Source organism: Hippichthys cyanospilos, chromosome 15, assembly GCF_059441005.1.
Source record: "Hippichthys cyanospilos isolate Australia breed blue-spotted pipefish chromosome 15, RoL_Hcya_1.0, whole genome shotgun sequence".
NCBI classification, from domain to species: Eukaryota; Metazoa; Chordata; class Actinopteri; order Syngnathiformes; family Syngnathidae; genus Hippichthys; species Hippichthys cyanospilos.
This window is the reverse complement of record NC_142383.1, coordinates 2,045,001-2,066,187: the sequence shown is the minus strand read 5'-3', so window position 1 is coordinate 2,066,187 and position 21,187 is coordinate 2,045,001. Positions and strand designations below refer to the sequence as shown.

Genomic DNA, 21,187 nt, shown 5'->3' with positions numbered 1-21,187 from the left:
AAGTAACTTGCCCAACACTGTCAGTCGTCAGTCCACCACGCACCTTACATCATCGTTGGTCCGCCATTTTCTTCACGCTGAAAATAGTAATCGTTGGTCCATCAAGCAACTGCCAGTTCCTCTGCAAATAAAAAGCAAGGTTTTGGTGAACTTGAATTATATCTTGCATATCCTGGCTACGAGCCAATAAGAGTGAGCTTGTCAATTTGTGATGTGCCCATTGGTTACTGGAATGTCAACACCTCTTTGCCCACGGAAAGGGTGTGCTCAACTATCGTTCAAGCAATTTCATGATGTCAATCATACTTAAAAATCAAAATAATAGAAAATCTCTTTGACACTTATTTCCAAACACATGTTTAGGTCTGTACAATAATCAGGCTGAACATAATTGTGCACAGTATGCATGTTTTGTTCATGAAACCATGAACAAAAAAGGCAGCACAACATGAATAAGAAGCCAGTGGTTGCCACATTAAAGTTAAATTTGATTGATGCAGCACTACATGAATAAGAAGCCAGTGGGTGCCACATCAAAGTAAAATTTGATTGATGGATTTGAGGTCACAGAGGTCAATCCACACCCTCACCCATCCCACCTGCCCATCAAAAATGGATAGGTTAAAGATCATAAAGGTCACTCCTCCCTTCTGTCCCAGAAGACAGTAGTTGTCACGACAAAGGAACATTTGATTGATGGGTTTGAGGTCAAAGAGGTCAATCCACACCCTCTTCCATCCCGATTGGCAATTAAAAATATAAGTTAAAGGTCATAAAGGTCATTCCTCCCATCTGTCCCAGCTGTCAATTAAAAATGAAGGACGGGTTCAAGATCACAAAGGTCACCCCTTCCTTCCGGTCCCATCTGACAATTAAAAATGATGGATGGGTTCGATGTTTTAAAGGTCACGCCCGTTATCGGCCACGTGTCAGTTAAATTTGATGGATGGTCTATAAAAATGTCATAAGACAAAGATTTATGAATACTGTAAAAGGATTATCCAGATGTCAAGCCACGCCCACTTCCATCCTGGCTGAGCCTGGGCTTCAGACGTTCACCAGCAAGCCCCACCTCCAGGCCTGGCTCTGGAGGGGGCCCCACTGACATATCATTCATCATGAATTGTTGTTTGACTTTTACAAAATGGCCCAGTAGTGCCTCCTACAACTTTTTAAAGAAGCACCCCTAAGTTGTTTCACCTTGAGCTACCAAAATTGTTAGGCAGAGGCTGGTAAGGCTGAGTTTGGTGTGTATTGGTGTGTATTGGTGTGCTGAGTACAAAAAATGGGCTCTGATCTTTAAAAGTCCAATTTTTGCTTTGCCTTTATTTCAGGAGTCATATTTTGGACTGGAAATAACCCTCTGCCCACCTAAAAAGCACAACACTTTGCACGCAGCAGCGACTCTGAAAGTTTTATAAATAAAATTGAGTTATTTCAATAATAAAAATTTGGATTTTTCTCTTTGCTTCATCGTTATTCATTGTTATGGACATGCGGGTTGTTAAAATGCCAAAATATGTCTGCAATCTAGTTTTGGGTTCTTATGTTTTGAGAACCAAAGAATTCCAGAGCTATATAGTTCTTGTAGATTGTCAATTGTTAATGTGCTTTTTTGCATTGTTAAGGGTGAACCAATAACCTTTAATGAAGAAATCTTTGTAAACCATCGATTGAGTTCTATGAGAGACTTCCTTCAGAATGCCATCCAGCTTCAACTTTTCAAACAGGTAAAATCTGCATCTATACAAATTTCATTTGCATGTATTCTACCCTAGCCCAGTGGTTCTTAACCTTGTTGGAGGCACCGAACCCCACCAGTTTTATATGCTCATTCACCAAACACTTCTTTAGTAAAGAATAAAATATGATTTTTTTTACTGGTGCACGAAATAAATTGTGCATTAATATCACCTTGTTCAAATAACAAAACCAACACAGTGCATGGTAGGAAATCTCAGAGCAGGTTGCTTTCAATGACTGTGGCCACTAACTGCAGACTAGACTGAGGGGTGGACCTCTGCGGCAGAGGCTCCACCGTACCCCTGAGACCGACTCACCGAACCCCTAGGGTTCGATCGAACCCAGGTTAAGAACCACTGCCCTAGCCAGAATCTCCAGGGGTGTTCAGATTTTATCCAGGTTAAGAACCACTGCCCTAGCCAGAATCTCCAGGGGTGTTCAGACTTTATCATCTGCAACCCGCGTACAAATAAATAGGGGGTGCAAGGGCCACTTTTTTTTTTTTTTTACTTTCACTCAATAAACAGTAATAATCAGTCAAGCAAGTAATTTTACATTGTATACATTATGTAGTTATTAAAAAAATACTGTCAAGACTTTCTGTTGAAAGTGATGCATCAAAAGGGATTTCATTTACATTTCCAATGCAGCTATCAATCTTTTTTAATTTTTTTTAAACATCGTTTGGGGCTGTATCAAAAGTTATTACATGTTGCGACAGTGAAACAATTTGACGTGTCAATGCTTTATTTTTTTTTTGACACAGAGTATGAATATGAATTTGTTGAAAAGCCCTCAAAGGCATCTGACACCACAAATAGCTCCTCCCATTTAAATCCCGGAGGTATTCTCCTTCCTGCTTGTCATTTGCGCAAACATCCTTGTTACTCTTCCACGAGTACTCATTTTCAGACCCGTTACATTATAGTATAATTGTTGGCTTTATCCACCCAACTGACATTGGAAACGAGGGACTATGGCCTCTTTAGTGACACAGGGATGCGCTCGATAGCTTGTCGATTAAAGAAGTCCAAAGCAACATTGTGTATTGTCTACTAATCTTTTATTTTCATACATTTCAATTACAATTTGAACTCTTTGGCTGCTTTGAAAGACTTGAAAGTTGAGACCTTACATTATTGTTTTTTTGTTGAAAATAAACATTGACATATTTACTTATCTTTGAAGTTGAATACCAAACATATGAAAACAGTGTTATAATACCTAAGTAAAGTAACTTGTTTTTGCAACTACAGTTCATTGATGGCCGTTTGGAGCTATTAAACACTGGTGAAGGTTTCAGTGACATCTTTGAGGAGGAGATCAACAATGGCAATTATGCAGGTGAGCCAGCATTCATGGATCTTTGTAATTGTTAAACCGTCTTAAATTGCAAACACCGTTTATTTAAAAAAAATAAAAAATAAATGCACAGGTGTTCCTGACTTTAAACAAACTCAAAGAAGTTGCGATGTTATGTAAAATGTAAAGATGTCATCAAGGTAAATTAAGACAAACTGCTTAAGCATGTCTCTCAGGATGTCATTGACCAAGGCTTGGAAAGTGGCTGGGTCATTGGTGAGTCGGAGTGTTGAATGCTGTTTTCTACTCGTCCCCCTCACAGAGTCTTACCATATGATATTAATGATCTAGCTTAGTAAATTGTGAGGCACATTCAAGCTCAAACATGGATCAGTCATCAAGCGTAGCAGTTATCGGTTCCTCATGATGTTTCTTGGACCCAGGTAGTCGATGCATGGCCTTTTAGTGTACTCCTTGTCCACAAAAAAGATCCTAGCTCCAGTCGGAGAGGAGGAAGGACATGTCATTCCTGCTGCCAGGGATTCTTTGATATGTATGTCTACGGCCTGTTGTCTTGTTCAAACAATGAATAAAGGTGGCCTTTGGAGGTGTTATACCTGGTAGCGGGTCACTTACCGGATAGTCTATTAAGGAAGGCATCAACTAAAGCAGCAGCTTTTAGAAGGTTAGCCAAGACTTGGTTCTCTCCAGTCGCATCATATAGCTCTTCTAGGAGTTTCCAGGCCAGCCAGAACACATAATTTCTCCAGCATGTCCTGGGTTGTCCCAGAGGCCTCCTTTCAGTGGGACACGCTCATAACACCTTACTAGGGAGGCCTCTATCTAGGAGGTGCCCAGGAAGCATATGAATCAGATGCTTGAGCAAATTCATCTGGCTCCGCTCAGTGTGAAAGTGCAGCAGCTCTGCTCTGAGCCCAGAACCCAAACACGCTGCAGAGAAACTCATTTCACCAGCTTATGTCCAGGATCTTGTTCTTTCAGTCACAACCAAACAGCCAGTGACCATAGGTAAGGGTTGGAACCTAGATTGACCGGTAAATTTAGAGCTACACCTTTCGCCGCAGCTCCTTCTTCACCTTTACAAACCCATACGGAGTCTGCATCACGGTAGGCATTGCACTGATCAGCCCCCATCGGGAGAAGGCACTCCACTGATTTCCAACTGAAGACCATGGTCTCAAATTTTCAGGTGCTGATTTTCATCTCAAACATTTCATACTCTGGTCCAAATTGCTCCTGTGAAAGTTGGAGATCATGGCTTGGTGAAGCCAACTGTGCCACATCATTTACAAAAATCAGAGATACAATCACCAAGCTGGACAACATCAACACCTCGACTACACCTAGAAATTCTGTCCATAAAAGTTATGAACTGTCAGGTTTACTGAGTAGACATTTGTAAAAACCAATGGCTCACAAAGAAAGAGAGAAGGCATATTTAAGCTCATGCATGAGGAAAATGATTCAGGACCACAAAGACTGCAATTCTACCGCGCTCTGAGGCCCGTCCCTCTCGTCTGCTTCCTTTATTATCTTAGAGGTCCCTAAGTTACATGAAGGTTCTGGCCCTAAAGGGCAAAAGTGCTCAGGGGGGCGTGTGTGGCCAGAACCCAAAAGTATGAAATGCACGTTTGTTTCGACATGTGTGACTGTGTTTGGAAAGATAAGCGCATGTGAGTGTGACACAATATAATATGCAGAAACTATCTCAGTAAATCAAACATTCAGGTCAACAACTGCAAATATTTCCCAGAACACAACTTCCTCTTCCAGAGGGGTCCTTGAGTGGCTCTGGGAATTTGACATGTTGCTTTTTCCCAATAGTGCTGTTGATGACTGCCCTCTGAAATGACCTCAACAATCATTACTAACACAACATAAAAGATATGAGATATATGTGTAAATAAACTGTAATACATTATAAATAGGTGACAAATGTATAATCACATGTATGAATCAATAAACACAAATCAAGTCAAGTAAGAAATCATATTGATGGAAGAGTAACATTTGTTTAACATACGTGAATAAGAAATTTCTTGGAATGTAATTAATACCTTATTGGCATGAACATTATTCATATCCATATCCAACATGAACAGAATCATTGTAAAAAGGCAGTCGCACTGGAAATTCATCCGATTTATTGTCGGCAACACAGACCATACTGGAAATTCGTCCGATTTATTTTCTGCAACACAGACCATACTCTGACATCAGTCTTACAGGGACCAAACAGCCTATATCAAGGAGTTTAGTGCCCCAAACTCCCAAAACACCTCCTGCAGATCTCCCCAAGAGACATGGTCAAACACCTTTTCCATGTCCACAAAACACATGCAGACGAGATTTTTGAACTCTGATGCACCCTCGAGGGCCCTGAGGGTGTTTTACATTGGTCAACTGTCCTGGTGGAATTGGAAGCCCTTCTCAGATTGGTGCAAATTATTATGAACAATAACTACAATAAATTCAATTGTTATTATAATTGCCTCAGGGGAAAACCTGTTTTTGACTCCTTTCAGTCGGCTTTTTTGACCCCACCTTGTATCACCGACCAGAGGGCAACAGTTTGACGGCATGATGGCCAGGATGAGTTTTGTCTCTGACAATGATTCTTGCTTTGGTCAGAGAGCTGGCAATGTTGTCCGGGGAGGGCAAAGGGAATCCAGTGATTTTTCTGGACGTTGTTGATCATCCTCTAGAACTATCTTGTTGGCTGCAGTGCATACCACACCATGATGCAATATGATAGGATGCTCTCAATGGTGGTTCGGTACAATGTCACCAGAAGCTGCTCCCCAATGTGGCTTTTCCTGAGCATTCTCAGAAAGTACAGTGAAGGGAAAACAATCATCCCCTTTAACTTGTTCTTTGACACAATGTCACATTCAATCAGTTAAAACTGCATGCTTGTGGCACCGTTTCCAGGTCTTGTGAGAAGGGACATGACACCAGCTGAAGTACCCTGTCAATTTTTCCAAAATCACAAAACTGATGGCAGAATTGTCATGAGAGTTATTCAGTGATTTTCTGTATTTTTTCACATGTTGTAGGGCCTCTCTTCACATAGCCAGCATGGAGAATTGTGTGACATTTGCTTCAAAAAGAAAATCATCTTGGTTTTGAAGGCTCTGATTCCCTAGTAAAATGAAAGTAGCAAAAATAATACCATTGTACAAATCCAGAGACAAACATGACTACGAATTACAGGCCTGTCTCATTGCTTCCACTGTTGTCCAAGATTTTAGAAAAAATTATTCAACACAAGATTGGACACATTCATTGAAAAGCACAAACTGCTGACAGCCAATATAGATTTAGAGCAAACAGAAGTATATCCCTAGCTCTCATGGAACTAATTGAAGAGATCACAAACTGTAATGATAAAAAGAAATATGCAACAGGAATAATTATAGACTTGAAGAAAGCCTTTGACACCATAAATCATAATTTATTATTAGATAAAACTGAAAGATACGGCATTAGGGGGGTAGGGCTAAAATGGATGAAAAGCTATTTGATGGGCAGGCAGTAATTTGTAAAGTTGGGTAAGCACAAGTCATCAGTAATGGATCTATTGTGTGGGGTACCTCAGGGTTCAATCCTGGGCCCAAAACTGTTCATCCCCTATATTAATGACATATGTAAAGTTTCACAGATTTTAACATTTGTCTTATTTGCTGACGACACTAATATGTTCTGTTCTGAGGACAATTTGCAGCTGCTTTTAGAGATGGTCAAGCAGAGTCAAAGCATTAAAAAAATGGTTTGACAAAAATAAATTTGAATAAAAATAACAGAACAAAAATAAATCATTGAATTTGAGCAAAACCAAAATTTTTTGAAAACCACAAAATTCACACACACACACACACACATCAGTATTGATAGATAATACAATAATAGAAAGAGTATACAAAATCAAATTTCTTTGTGTAATACTAGACCACAAAATCAGCTGGAAACCCCATATCGCTTATTTAAGAGCTAAGATATTAAGAAATGTTTCTATAATGGGAAAATCAAAACATATTCTCGATCAGTGGTGTCAAACAAATTTTTCTTTTGGGCCGCATTGTAGTTATAGCTTCTGTAGGAGGGCCGTAATGACTGCGAATTCAAATAAATATGAAGTGTGTTCGTCACACATTTACCAAGATTTGAAATCAGAAGCCAACAAAAACTGTTCAAGAGATTTGGGGAATAAGAACATTTTTGTTTTTCTTCCCCCAAATTTTTAAAAAGTTAAAGACAACTTGCAATTTTGGTATTTTAGTCAGAAACTTGAAGTCAAATCAGCATTTCACGGGCCACAAAAAGTGAGGTGGCGGGCCGGATCTGGCCCCCGGGCCCTTGACTTTGACACCTGTGTTCTAGATCAAAGGGCCTTAAACACATTGTATTGTTCACTGGTTTTACCAGATCTCATAATGCAGAAAAGAGCAATTAGGACAGTGAAAAATGCTGGATATTAGGAACACACAAAATCTCTATTTTTACAGTTAAGAGCATTAAAGTTCATAGATTTGGTGAACTTCAAAACAGCCCAGGTCATTTTTAAAGCGATAAATGGTTTATTACCAGTGAACACACAAAGCATGTTTTTTGATAGAGAGGGAGGTTATAAATTGAGAGGAGAGCTCAACTTAAAGAAAATCCTTGTACACACTACTATAAAAAGTCAATGTATAACAATCTGTTGAGTAAACTTATGGAACAGTCTGAACCAGGAACGCAAAACAAATCATTACTATGGTACAATTTAAGAAAAGGTATAAAAATGAAATACTTAAAGGTTAGAGAGAAGAGGATGGGTCTTATGGACTATCCTAGGATCAATCATTTCTTAGGCTAATTTTTTTATTATCTTCATTACATATATATTTCTTATTCTTGCCTTGTAACAAAATTACATTTTACATTATTACATACATATTTCTTGTCTTACCTTGTAACAAAACTGAGAACAAACTTGTATAAATGTCGCTTGGGCAGGCGACACCAGGGTGTTTGTAATGATTCGATTACTACATATGATGAGCTCCATGTGGGTAGTTGGAATCCCTCTGGGCTCATTGGTAGTGCTATTTGTGTTTTCTGTTGTGGAAGTAGCTGCTCGATATGTTGTGGGATTTGACGGTCTGCTATCGTTTTTTGCTTTTTTTGTTTGTTTGTTCTATTCGATGGATTGAATATTATTAAATAAGAAGGGGGTAGGAGTATATAAGTTTTTTACTTCTTCCTACTCCTTTTTTGAACTTATGGGAAGATCAATACTCATATTGATATTGTTGTTGTTTTTGTGTTAAATTATTAGTGTTTATTCATACAAAAATGGGATTGTATATTTTAGTTTTTGTTTTGTTTGTTTTGCTTGATTTTAAGTTCAAAAATAAAGGTTTTCATATCATATCATGTTTGCTTGCATTTCATCCATCAACTGTTCCTTTGTAGCCTCACATTCAGCTCATTCATTTGTTAGTATGTCCACAGTAAAACATAAATCACAGAGCATATCTGTCATTCAATTCCAGACAGTATTTTCAACTAGCTTCAAAAATGAAATTAAATCCTGTTTGAGCTACCACACAAGTTGACACACTTTTCCTAAATTTAATCAGCGGATATTAGCATGGCAAAATATGTTTGTGTGATCAGTGTTAGTTTCCTCAAGAAAATGAATAAACTGACAATGGTTAAGGCCCCTCGCTTGAATAAATGTAACGAGTCACAACTTGCTTCATTATGTGGTCAAGCTGCAACCCATGATTTACACAGTACTTCTTGGTGAAGTTTTTCACGACAGGAAAATTACCTCCTGCTCAGAGTTGTCCTCTTTCACCCTGTCCTGAATTCTCTTGAGCAACCTGTCAGATTTGGTGATCCATCTGTGCTAATGTTGGCAAGGAAAGTCATTGTAACTTGTGCCCTGATATGACTGTGGATACGATGTTAAATAAATCAGCCTTTCAGTGATTTCATATCCAATAACTCCTTCCCTATCTCGAAATTTTCATCGATCCCTCTGAATAAAAATTGAATGTTGAGCGGTTCCTTTATATCACTGTCCAATGCCAAAAAATATAATGAAAATGACCCCGCTTTTTGTTTAGCTTACTAGTTAACGGTTCATCAATTACTTCAATACGGCATGTCAGTGACCTGCGTGATAATTTTTTTTTTCTTTCAAATGTGTTCTTGTTCTCAGGATATACTTGCAGTCTGTACTATGCAGGCTATAAGAAACTCCCCTTTGTGGAAAAGCTTGCTGGCTTTTGCTAGTTTGAATGCCAGTAAAAACCTTGTCTTTGTGCTTGCTTCTTGGATGGCAGTTGCTTGAATAAAGGTGTGTTGCTGAGCCTACAACCTAGCTACCAACCTGTCAGCAGTAGCCGTACGTTCTTGTGTTCAAAAGTAGCTGGCGTGATTAGCATGCTTGGTGGAAAAGTGATGGCTGATGTTATATTCTTTTAAAACCTCAAGGTTTTTGTTTTTTTTTTTGTTTTTTTGTGAATATCCTCGAAGTTATCAAAATCAGTCACTCTGCCTACTCTGCCACTTGGCGTTGAAATGCCCAATATTACAAGTCAAAATTAAATGAACACAATCATTCACATTAAACCGTAATTCTGTACCATTTTAGGGTGGCTGGATTAAAAAGACCCAACAAGCTGGATCTGGCACGCGGCCGTCATTTGCCCAACCCTTCCCTAGAATGTATAGGTCCTGAAAAAAAATTGAACATGTTCTAATCACTTACTTGTTGCACTTATTCCGATTGAGTATTAAATAGAGACTTGTCCATATTTCCAAAATCATCACGGAGTCTCCTAAATGTCCATTTACTTTAATAAATAAATAAATATTTTCTCAATTCTCTCTGTAGGAAATGATACATCTTATCACCAGTGGCTCATTACTGTGAAGGTGAGTGAAATCAGACACATCGGCATACCTGACAGAATTTTATAATGTCTTGTACAATAAGTAGACAACTGCCAATTTTTAGTTCAAATAAAATGTTCAAAATGTTTGTGGAGGTAGTTGTAAACATCATCATACAGTTCAAAATGTGATAGCTACACCTTTTCTCCATTTCTACACCTTTTCTTACAATTGCGCTTACTTAATCTGCTAAAATGGTAGCTGATACATTAATGTCAACTATAGGATAAAGCATGGCAATAGCATAGTCGTACTATTCCAATCGATTGGGAAATGTACAAAAAGCTCAGGAATACTTTTCATACTTGAATACTTGGAATACTTGAACACTTGTCAAAACTAAGAATCCTGTCAAATTATTACAAGGACTTGCTAAGTATTTTTCCATCCATAGTCCATCCACTTCAGCAGAGAAGCCCAAGTTTCTCTCCATTGTAGTTCTCATGCACGCATTAGCCACTTTATATATCAAAAGGATGAAGAAGAAGCCTATTAAATACCACTATGAAAACAAAGACAGAGTAGGATGACTTAGAGAAAAGATTTTGTATACATTTAAAAGCAGGAGAGAGCCAGCTAAGTTCCGATTCAGTGTTTGCCAGCCATGAAATTATTCGCTCTACTGTATATAATATTTAAATATGTAGACATAGGTTGTTATATTATATCACCCGCCTAATTTTCTTGGCAACAGTCTAAGGGAGTATCAATGCTTATTTTCTTCACCCCCTAAAATTGGGTAATTGCCAGTTGGACTGGCAGTTAGTTTGATTTAACTTGAAAAACTTGTATGGCGGCCTCCTTTGGTGATGAATAGATGATGGAAGTGTGGACAAAAAATATAACAACGGATTGGCACAACGATGATTACAGTTTGATTTGGCTTGAAAAATTGCAGCTTGACAATGACGGACCAGGAATTAATATAATATTAATAATATTTAGAGAGTGTTCAGGTTTCGGTAAATAGAGTACTGAAACAATTCTATAAAAATATGACGTTACTGATTTTACTTCTTTTTTTTTCTTTTTACACGGGCCAGATTAAATGATGGCAGGAAGAATCTGGCGCCCAGCCCTTGAGTTTGACATCTATGATTTAATGTGATAAATTTATACCCTATCTTGTGAATCTTGCTTTCCATCCCCAAGAAATGCGCCCCCCTCTTTCCCATAACTTAAAGACAAACAAACAACATTATGTAAAAATGCAAATGTGTTTTTGAATCATCCTCATGTCCCCTAACAGAAAGGGAGTGGAGCAATCTTAAACACAGTGAAGACCAAAGCAAACCCAGCCATGAAGACCGTTTACAAATTTGTAAGTACATGCTCAAAACATATGTTCATTCAATAGTTCTTTGCTGTAGTATGGCTTCATTGACAGGCTAAGGACCATGCCAAAATGGGCATAAAGGAAGTAAAGAGCCGACTTAAACACAAGGTAAGTGTCCATACTGTATCTACTGTACATACAGTATTTACTCGGCATTCACAATTAGTAAAGCTGGGTTTATAATAATGGATTTATCATTATGAATCATTTCTTTTTTATATCAATTTATAAAACCGTATATAGCTAATAAATCAACATGGCAGACACAAATCCGGGCCAGAAAGCTTTAAGGCAGATTGACTGTCCGTCCGTCCGTCCGTTTGTTTGTTCATTCATTCATTCATTCATTCATCTGGTCAGGTGAACGTTGGGTCGCGAAGGCAGCCACTTTAGCAGGGAAGCCTACACTTCTCTCTTTCTCCGGCCACTATGTCCAACTCCTCCAGGGGGATCCCAGGCATTCCCAAACCAGGCAAGAGGCATAGTCTCTTCAGTGTGTCCTGGGTCGTCACCAGGGCCTCATCCGTTTGAGACATGTCCGGAACACCTCACCAGGGAGGCGTCTAGGAGGCATCATAACCAGATGCCCGAACCACCTCAATTGGCTCTTCTCAATGCGGAGGAGCAGAGGCTCGACACTTGAGTCCCTCCATGATTACCCCGCGTCTAAACCTATCTCTAAGGCAGAGACCGGACACCCTGCGTAGGAAACTCATTTCAGCCGCTTGTATCTGGGTCTTGTTCTTTCGGTCACGACCCACAGCTCGTGACCATAGGTGAGGGCAGGAACGTAGATTGACCAGTAAATCAAGAACTTCGGCTTCGCTCTTTCTTCACCACAACAGACCAGTACAGCATCCGTATCACAGTAGACGCTACACTGATCTGCCTGTCAATCTTCCGTTCCATCCTACCTTCACTGTTATCATGTCCTATGCAAAAATGTTTTCGTCATGTTTTCCTACCATGCGTATTTGTCGAATCTGGGCGGAAACTTGACTAAATAAAATAAAAGCAAAATTAAAAAAAAAAAAGTGATACAATGAAAAATGATACATTGTTACTTTTACTTTATGGCCCCCAAGCTGTGCTTTGCCCAAGTCTGGAAAACATTGCATTTACATTAATTCAGGAAATTTGAACCTCAATTAACTATAAAAAGTATTAATATTTTTTATATCATACTTTCTGAATCCACAACTTTTGTGGGGTTTGATCCCTGTATTACCTAATGTACTACATAGTCAGAACATCATACATTAACTTGTTTCTTTTCACGTTGCAGGAAAATGTGGATAGTGGATCAGGAATCATTGCTGGGGATAATGAATACCTTGCAATTAGAGTCACGAGTGAAGGGCCACCACAGACATTGGATGAACACAGAAGGCACTGGAAGTTTGGACTAGTACGTATTTTTGTGTTTGTCCAAAATATAGTACACTTGACAATGCAAATGCCTTTTTTTTTTGTCCAATATATAGACAAACTATCATCATCGGCATTTTGCTGGCCCATCATTTATTAAATCTGTTTCTTTGGTCACATGGCACAATGTAGTGAGAGCTGGCAATGTTGTCCAGGGAGAGTTGAGAGCATCCAGTGATATTTCTGCGTGGTGTAGATCACTGTTGGCCACAGTGCACCTCGCGTACCACACCCTGATGCAACATGCTATTATTATCTCAATGGTAGTTCACCATAATTTACTCCTCAAAGTGTTTTTTCCTGAATACTCTCAGGAAGTGGAGTCACTACCATATACCCTGATGCAATATTCTAGTTTCTCTCTGTTCGTGGTTGGTGGTTGGTCATCAGCAGTTGCTCCATATACATACGTACATACATACATCTATAACAAGACTACTGAAATGGCATTTCTACATTTTTAATTGTGTGGAGTTTGAATACTTTAAAATCTTTACTCTTTGCTTTACATGTGTTTGTTATTGTTTCCTTTTTGCAGTCACAATCACCCATGCTGTTGAAGAAGAATAGTAGTCATGAAAGTCTGAAAAGTCTTCACAACCAGTAAGCCATCAAAATGATTTACCTTAATTCCCCAGATATTATACACACTTTTTTTTCCCCCCAAAAAATGAAGACCAAAAGTATGGGTGCAACCTTTAAACGTTAACTTCAAAGGAAGAGGTTTTTTTTTAATTTTTTTTTATCAGACACCATTTGAGGAAGATTGATTCGGTCAGTCACATAAGATGAGTTTTGATGCACAGGTGTGCATTTTTACATCGGCCGTATTCTTACTTAGAATACAGACGAGCAAGAGGGTGGACGTCAGTTGACTGTTAGCAGCCAGTGCCTATTGCAGCTAAAAGCAGCTCACGTTAGCTGAAGTTGTTACGGCAATATTTTCAATAAAAGAAGTGAGCTAACTGAACCAGCTCCCAAGTCCATCCATGTTCACACACAGGAATATTACTAAAACGGAGACAACCAAATTTGTCTCATCTGATTCAATTAAGGGTGCACTGGTTAGAGAACACGGAAAGGTATTCCATTTCCGTTTATTAATTGTGGTCTTTTGGCATATACACACAGAAACATAAACTTGGTGGAACATGGAGGGTGTGCATTTTTGGGTATTGTTGGCAAAAAGAACTCAAGCCTCGTTGCGAGGTTGTAACGGAAAAAACAACTGCTCCAAGCGCATTCAATGTTACATTGGATGTTCCCTGACTGTTCACCAGTATTGGGCAAGTTACTTCAAAACTGTCATGCATTATTTCTTATTACTGTCATTTCAAAGTTATTAGTTACATGACACTATTAATGTATTTGAAATGTAATCCAATACACTCACCACCATAACTGGAATTGTGGATTTGCCATTCTAAATGTAGATCATTACGCTCATCCAGTGAAAGATTGGCTCAAGTCTAAAACCTGTACAAATAATTTCATCTGTATTGTATTGCAAACCTTTAAAGACAAAATACAAAATCCTTTTTATGTATTTTAATCCCTTTAGAATTTAGCTTCACAGCATAATGATGCACTGTTTATGCTGTAGGTAAAAACAGTTCATGCATTTCATGATTTCAATGTTAATATTAAAATTCAAGATCAGTTTGATAGGTTAGAGACATATGTTTCAAAAATAGATGGTTTCGGTTGAGCTAACGTTACTAGCTAGCCTACATCATTGTTATTGTGTATCATCTTGATACACATTGACCAGAACTATTCAGATTATTACAGTGGGCCACCGGTTTACGAGATTAATCCATTCCGCAGTTGGGATTGTAACGTGAATTCGATATATGGTGGGCAATCCAAACCTATGTTAAGTTAAATAGCAAAGGAGTGTAAAACCCTAGGTAAAAACATCAAAATTGGATATACATATTAAAAATTGGTATCAAAATAGTACAGTGAGTGCCACTTATATATAATATACATGTATACAATTAAATAACATCGTAAATAAAACATATTGAAAGAATACATTTACATTTGAGGTGACATTAGAGGTCGTTATGGCCATATTCTATAGTGAGGGTAGCCTAGCCTAGCTTCGCCTTCTTCATATTTCTTGATTATCCTTACCTTCGTTTCCATGTAAATCATCTTCTTACTTCTCTCTTTAACATCACTAGCAACCTTGGGACCCATAGCTAACCAATTCAAGTTTGAATTAAGCACTAAAATGCACTATAAATATGTTTTTGTAGGCACTCACAGGTGAACAAAGCTTTAACGTTCTGCCATTTTGGAAACCGTGACGCCGACCAATAGCAGAAGTAGTGGTGAATTAGGCAGTGTTTGGATGTATGAGTGCGGAGTGACTCACCGGGTCACGCATGCACCCTGATCGCCATGTTTGAGGAGTTTTTGTTGTAACATGAAAAAAATAGCGTAAAGAGGGGACAAAAAACGCAGTGGTCGACATCGTAAGGTGAAAATAACACAAGCCAGGGACGTTGTAAATCGGTTTTCCACTGTAGCAATAACAATTGTACCGTGAAAATTAGCATTAGATTACTTTATTGCTCGTTACGACAGGGATCTTGCTGACAAGGTTTTGAATTGCTGGTGAATTCACTGTGAAAAGCGGCAGCATATCTCCTAATGAATCTTCTAACCTCTTAATATCTAAGTGTCATCCCTCAGCGAGCAAGCACAATCCTCCGTTTTTTTTTTCATCGCACCGCTCTAAATGGTTTGTCAAATTATTATTATTATTAATAATAATAATTACTACTGGTCCCATTTCACGAAGTAAACAGCTTTTTTAGGTGTCACGCACAAAGTACACCAAACTATTATATTTTTCTTTTCTTTATTTCTGACGAACTGAAAGTAATGGTCAATTGTCCATCTTGTGTACATATTGTCCATATTCAACCTGCGTTTTTATCTCAGCTGTAGTAGATCAACAAGTAAACATTTTGCCCCAGATTTTTCTTCTCCGATCTCGCGTTTTTTTGACAAATTTGAGGGGACACTTTGCGCGTGTTATTTTTGGAATGTAACCCCCGCGATAAACGGGATTACTGTAATTTACAAAGATTAGATTTATTGTGTTTTGCTATAGTTTTCACATTGTCACCAAACTGTTGGTACGTCCTATACATGCAACAGAGAAAATACCAGAATTTGACCCTAAAATGAAGGGTACTGTATGTCATTTTTACATGTGTCCTATATTTGAGATACTAACAATGCATTATCTATTTTGTAATTTATAAGACATCGCTGTGTATTTTGTTGCTGTCCTGAGAACAAGTCTGTGTGGGCCTGGGCGCGCATGCATTATCACACATACATACATAAAGATTTCGTGAAATCCATCCAGCGAAAAAGAATCCCAAAATGATCCAAAAAGTTAAACCGCACTGAACTGTAATATCAGTTGATGATCATTTTTCTTTGACTGGTTTGTCTCTATATGTTCAATAAAACAATCCTCAAAATAATTAAAATATATGGACAGACCTTAAAAGAGCAATATGTAATAGACACCCCAGAAATCCCAGAAAACTGGACTTTTTATATAAGAATCACCATATCTGTCACCATATAAATCTGACAAGAAGTAAAAGACTGGCTTGAAAAAGTATTTACAAGCAAGTTTTTATAAGTGTCTATTGTGGCAATACAAGATATTACCTCAGCAGGGTGCCTCAACTTCCAAAAAAAAAAAAAGTCTTTTTGGGATATATTATAAGAAAATTTGATGTATTTTAGATTTTTCCTTGGTTTCTTTGAGCATGTAACATTTTGCCTTGGATTCCCAAACCTTTGATCTGCACTCTAAGTAATTTTCCCTTATACCAACTAAATTTTCTAGTGTTTTTTTTTTTAACTTTTTTTTTTATGTATTTGAAACAAAAAAGTCCCTAAATTAAGCCTTCAGACATACTCGTGACTTGTATTGATACAGTCTCATTGAGTTGTGGCATGTCTTCCACAGGTCACAGCAATACTACTCAGAAAGAGAGCTTGAGTATAAACGACATGATTCTAGTTTGAGTAGAGAAAGCCCCAGCCCGGTTTCAGAGAACCTCTCCAATACTGGCATACTAGGTAATTTTTTCAGCTGTCTGGATGAGCCTGATAACCAACCACTACCTTTGGCCAAAAGCCTCGAAGACCTGAAGCGTCTACAAGCCTATGAAAAGCTTCAAGCCAGGTTCATCAGTCAGGTCAGAGACACAGTATTACTTTTAGCACAGACCATATTTTTGCAAAATATTTTCTTGCTCTGTACGTTTATTTTTTAATTTTTTTTCAACTTTGTTTTCAAACATCTTTAGATCTTTTGATTTTCATATATTAAAAGTTCCAATGCTCATTTTCCCTCATTTTACTGTTTGTGGGCGGCATGGCTTAGTGGTAGAGTGGTCGTCTCCCAGCCGAAAGGTCGTGGGTTCGATCCCCCGACCATCAAGACCATGTCTAAGTGTCCTTGAGCAAGACACTGAACCCCTAGTTGCTCCTGATGCTGCGTCATCAGTAGGTAAATGACTAGTTAGTGTAAAGCGCTTTGAGTACCTAAGGTAGAAAAGCGCTATATAAGTGAAAGTCTATTTACCATTTACCATTTGCCTCCTGAGACTCGTACTAAAAAACGATGGGTCCCAGCAGAAATGTTTGGGGTCCCAAAATCTGCGCAATAAGGACAAAGTTGCACACTGATTTGACAAGGGACGCAAATGAGAGCACTGAAGTTGTACTTTTTCATATATATATATATATATATATATATATATATATATATATATATATAATCTAATCTAAAAATTAAATCATAAGTCTGCCTGGCAACATGTGTTAGCTGAATTCTAATTGGCTAAAAACTCTACACTAAAACTGCAGCACTCAAGAGGAGTGTAACCATATGGATATAATATGACACGAAAAGAACAGAATATGGAGAATAATTATATATATAGAATATATACATTTAGTAAAAATAAATTTAAAATGAAATTGACTTTTATTGTAGTTACTATAATTATAATATTATATTATATATTATATTATAAATATTATAGACCATTATAGTTAGGATAATGTCCGGTTATATTAGGCCATCAGAGAAGGTCTTGCTGGCCCTGACGGCCACCACTGTAAATAGTTCTTCCACAGTGCTCGGGATCTTATAACTCAATATGCTTCTTAAAATATGCTTCTTAAAATACTGTAGAGTACACCATATTTTGTCCCAATACTGCGTGATCGCAGCAAGTCCCTCGAGTAAACAGCGGTGTTAGTTAGCATCACCATTGGTTGTCTGCTCCCATGTTCTCGTTTTCGTGTTCTTTCCCTGGACATCGTTCTTTTCTTCAAACTTCTCTGGCCTCGTCCCCCTCTCATTTCTTGTCAAATTTTGGTTTTCATTTCCATAGTTTGGGGGAAGTAATCACAAGTTCGACTTGGGAGCATGGCGCTATGCTACCATCTTGTTCAGTTCCATCCCAGAAGTCTCACTGAAGTCTTACTTTTACTCATGGGAAGGACTTCTGCACTGAAAAAGCAGGAGAAGGTTGGAAAACCCAATCAACTGTAGGGGACGAAGTGGAACCAACTTAGTGGAGGGAGCAAGATGTACCATATTTTGTATCTCTCTCTCTCTCTCTCTCTCTCTCTCTCTCTCGCTTGTTTCGACGTTTCTGGCACTGCACAAAACGCCATGGGCTTAAACCTCACTTTTCCCCTTCTCAATTTCCTCCTTAAAAGTAACAGACTGAAAATACAGCATAATGTGTCCAGTATGACAGCTTTTTGAACTTCCACTGACACTAATGTCATGTGTGCGATGTCACGGTATCCTCAATTCTCATGCAGGACAGGGCCATTAAGTGGATGACCTTACAAAAAAAAATCAGTTGTCACAAAAAATAAAGTAAATTAAAGAAATTGAAATGAGTATTAAGTCCTGCAGTGTGAACGTAGCCTATGTGGACAACCAAAATCCTGATATTTGAAATAAGAATTCATATTTTTTGTTTGAAGAGATCTGTTGCTACTTGACATTTTCATAGGCAAGGAACCTTTATTTACATCAGCCATTCAAGTCTCCAAAAAAAGATTCAAGATGGCAAGTAGTTCCATAAGGCGGCCTCCCTTCAAGAGCCGTAAACATTGGGGCCCAGACATTTGGCATTTTGTGCAGTGCCAGCAACGTTGAAGCGAATGAGCGGGAGAAAGAGAAGAGAGACATAAAACATACCGTAATTCTCTCGAGTAAAAGTCGGGTTTATTCTTTTCCTCATTTTGGGGTCGACATAACCGTATAACTCAAAACAGACCAATTTTTTCCACATATGTGTTTGAATAACAATTAAGCGAATCTGAACTAAGTACTATCATGGTTTGCACTTTCAAATGCAGTTTCGTCAAGTGCCCGCCTTATTGCCACTTTGTTGTCAACGAAAAGGCTGTGTTGGTACTTTTTCTGGCGGACTTTGATGCAATTACGAAAAGGAAACCACGGCTTGACTTGTCTCCTTCAGCCCTTGGACTTGTGCTTGACCAAGCCAGCATGGATGCCGGCAGGTGGGGTGGGAGAGACAGCGAAGGGCAATGTTCCACGCTCTGATCTCACAACAGTCGTCGCTTGGGTAAAAAAGGTCCCTAGTAAGATGATCAGCAAATCATCTCCAAAGACTTCCATTTTGAACAAATTGGACGGGTCCGAAGATGACTACCCATGGAAGAGTAAAGAGGACTTTGCGCAAATGACAAGCAGGGAGGAGATTACGTCCGGGATTTAAATGGGAGGAGCTATTTGGCGTGTCAGATAGTGATGATGACTTTGAGGGCTTGTAGATGAATTCACATTCCACTGTGTCAAAAAATAAAGCGTTGAAAAGCATTGAAACTTCAAATAGTTTTATTGTTGTAACATTAGTTTCAGCATTTGCGTCTTCACACGCACATTGCCTCACACTTGCCTCGTTTGCCCCCCCCCACCCCCCATAACCGCAACATTATGTTATTCGATATACGATGAAGAAATGCGTCTTAAAGTTGTAATAACACACACTATGTGTTTTAATTGGACAGCCATGATATGTGTAACCACTAAAGTCAGGCGTCGACACACGTTTTTGTGAAATTCACCCAAATTGAAGTAAAAAAGGGAGGGTCGACTTGTTCAATGAGAAATACAGTAAATTAAATCTAAAGGAAGTGCTCAATATTTTCCAGTCACATAAAGTCATAACAGAAGGGTGAAAGCCATGGGTTGTAGACCCCTTGTGCTTGTGTACGTGTTCGATGGCTTTTACTTGGCTATTCATCAAGATTTTGATATTGTGTCACTTGATAAGTTTCGGCCTATGCAAGTCATTGGCATATATATTTTGTGTAAATGTATTTGTTTCATTTTGCCTATTTGTTCACTTGTGAAACCATGAGAAGCTAACATTATGTTTGTGTTTGCAGCTCCCCAACACTTACAACAAGCTGTTGAGTGTAGAACCGGATCAAAGTGAAATTCCTTCCTGGGAGCCTCCTACATGCAAGAAAACCCAATCAGCTCAACTTCTCTCGCAGAAAAATGACCACAATAGTAACAATACAACCCTTGAACCAAAAGAATTCTCCAGCCCAGACTGTTTTACCACACCTCGTCCTCACGGAAGGAAGACTGCTGAACTCAGAACTGTGCCGGCACCACCTAATGGCCAGTCTCAATCTAAAACATGTAATCATGAAAGGACTAAAACAGAGGGTCAAAAGTTTCAGCAATCCATGAGTAAGACCTCAGGCAGGTCCAATGTTGCAGAGGATCACATGGATTTGATATGCCTTTTGGATCCCCTTAACAAGTCACCACGGACTAGTTCCATGTCAACAATGGATGACACAAACATCGAGGTCTTTTCGTCAACATGCAAAACTACAATCCCTCCCCAATCTTACCCAAAGCCTCTTTTTCAACCACACCATCACATATCGCCAACAGTTTTTAGTCCTTCTCGACATTCTTCTTCTCAAATGCCATATTTGCCTGGTGGGTGGACACCTTTCAGCACAGTCTATGAAGCACCAGTTGGTTCTTATCACCATAATCCAACCCACAGGCAGCCTTTCCCTGTGATCTCAGACGTCTATAAACAACAGTTTTCTGACAGTTCCACTCATTTTCCCAGTTATCTGACGGGCAATTCTTCGTCACATATCCCATTGCTTCAGTCGACCGGCAATCGTCCCGCTTCAGGACTTGCACACTCACTTCCTTTCCAAAGCATTGCTCACAACACACAAAAAAGCCCAGCTCAAACGGAAGAAGGCAATCCCAACACTCAAGATCTTTTTGCTGATCTACTGACAATGATTAAACCAACTATACCTCTTGAAAAGAGC

The 21,187-nt window shown here is 38.7% G+C and overlaps 1 protein-coding gene across 3 annotated transcripts in view; it reads left to right on the top strand.

Annotated features, from left to right (window-relative positions):
• The window catches only part of dennd1a (DENN/MADD domain containing 1A), a 57,218-nt gene that overhangs the window by 35,798 nt on the left and 233 nt on the right, over positions 1-21,187 (top strand). For all 3 annotated transcript variants that reach the window (XM_088434868.1, XM_088434867.1, XM_088434869.1), the window contains exons 14-22: positions 1,629-1,730; positions 3,000-3,087; positions 9,956-9,996; positions 11,264-11,335; positions 11,402-11,458; positions 12,636-12,758; positions 13,317-13,381; positions 16,785-17,016; positions 20,264-21,187. The exon at positions 20,264-21,187 is cut by the window's right edge and continues 233 nt beyond it. In XM_088434868.1, coding sequence (XP_088290994.1) covers positions 1,629-1,730; positions 3,000-3,087; positions 9,956-9,996; positions 11,264-11,335; positions 11,402-11,458; positions 12,636-12,758; positions 13,317-13,381; positions 16,785-17,016; positions 20,264-21,187 — 1,704 coding nt within the window. The remainder of the gene's footprint in view (positions 1-1,628; positions 1,731-2,999; positions 3,088-9,955; positions 9,997-11,263; positions 11,336-11,401; positions 11,459-12,635; positions 12,759-13,316; positions 13,382-16,784; positions 17,017-20,263) is intronic.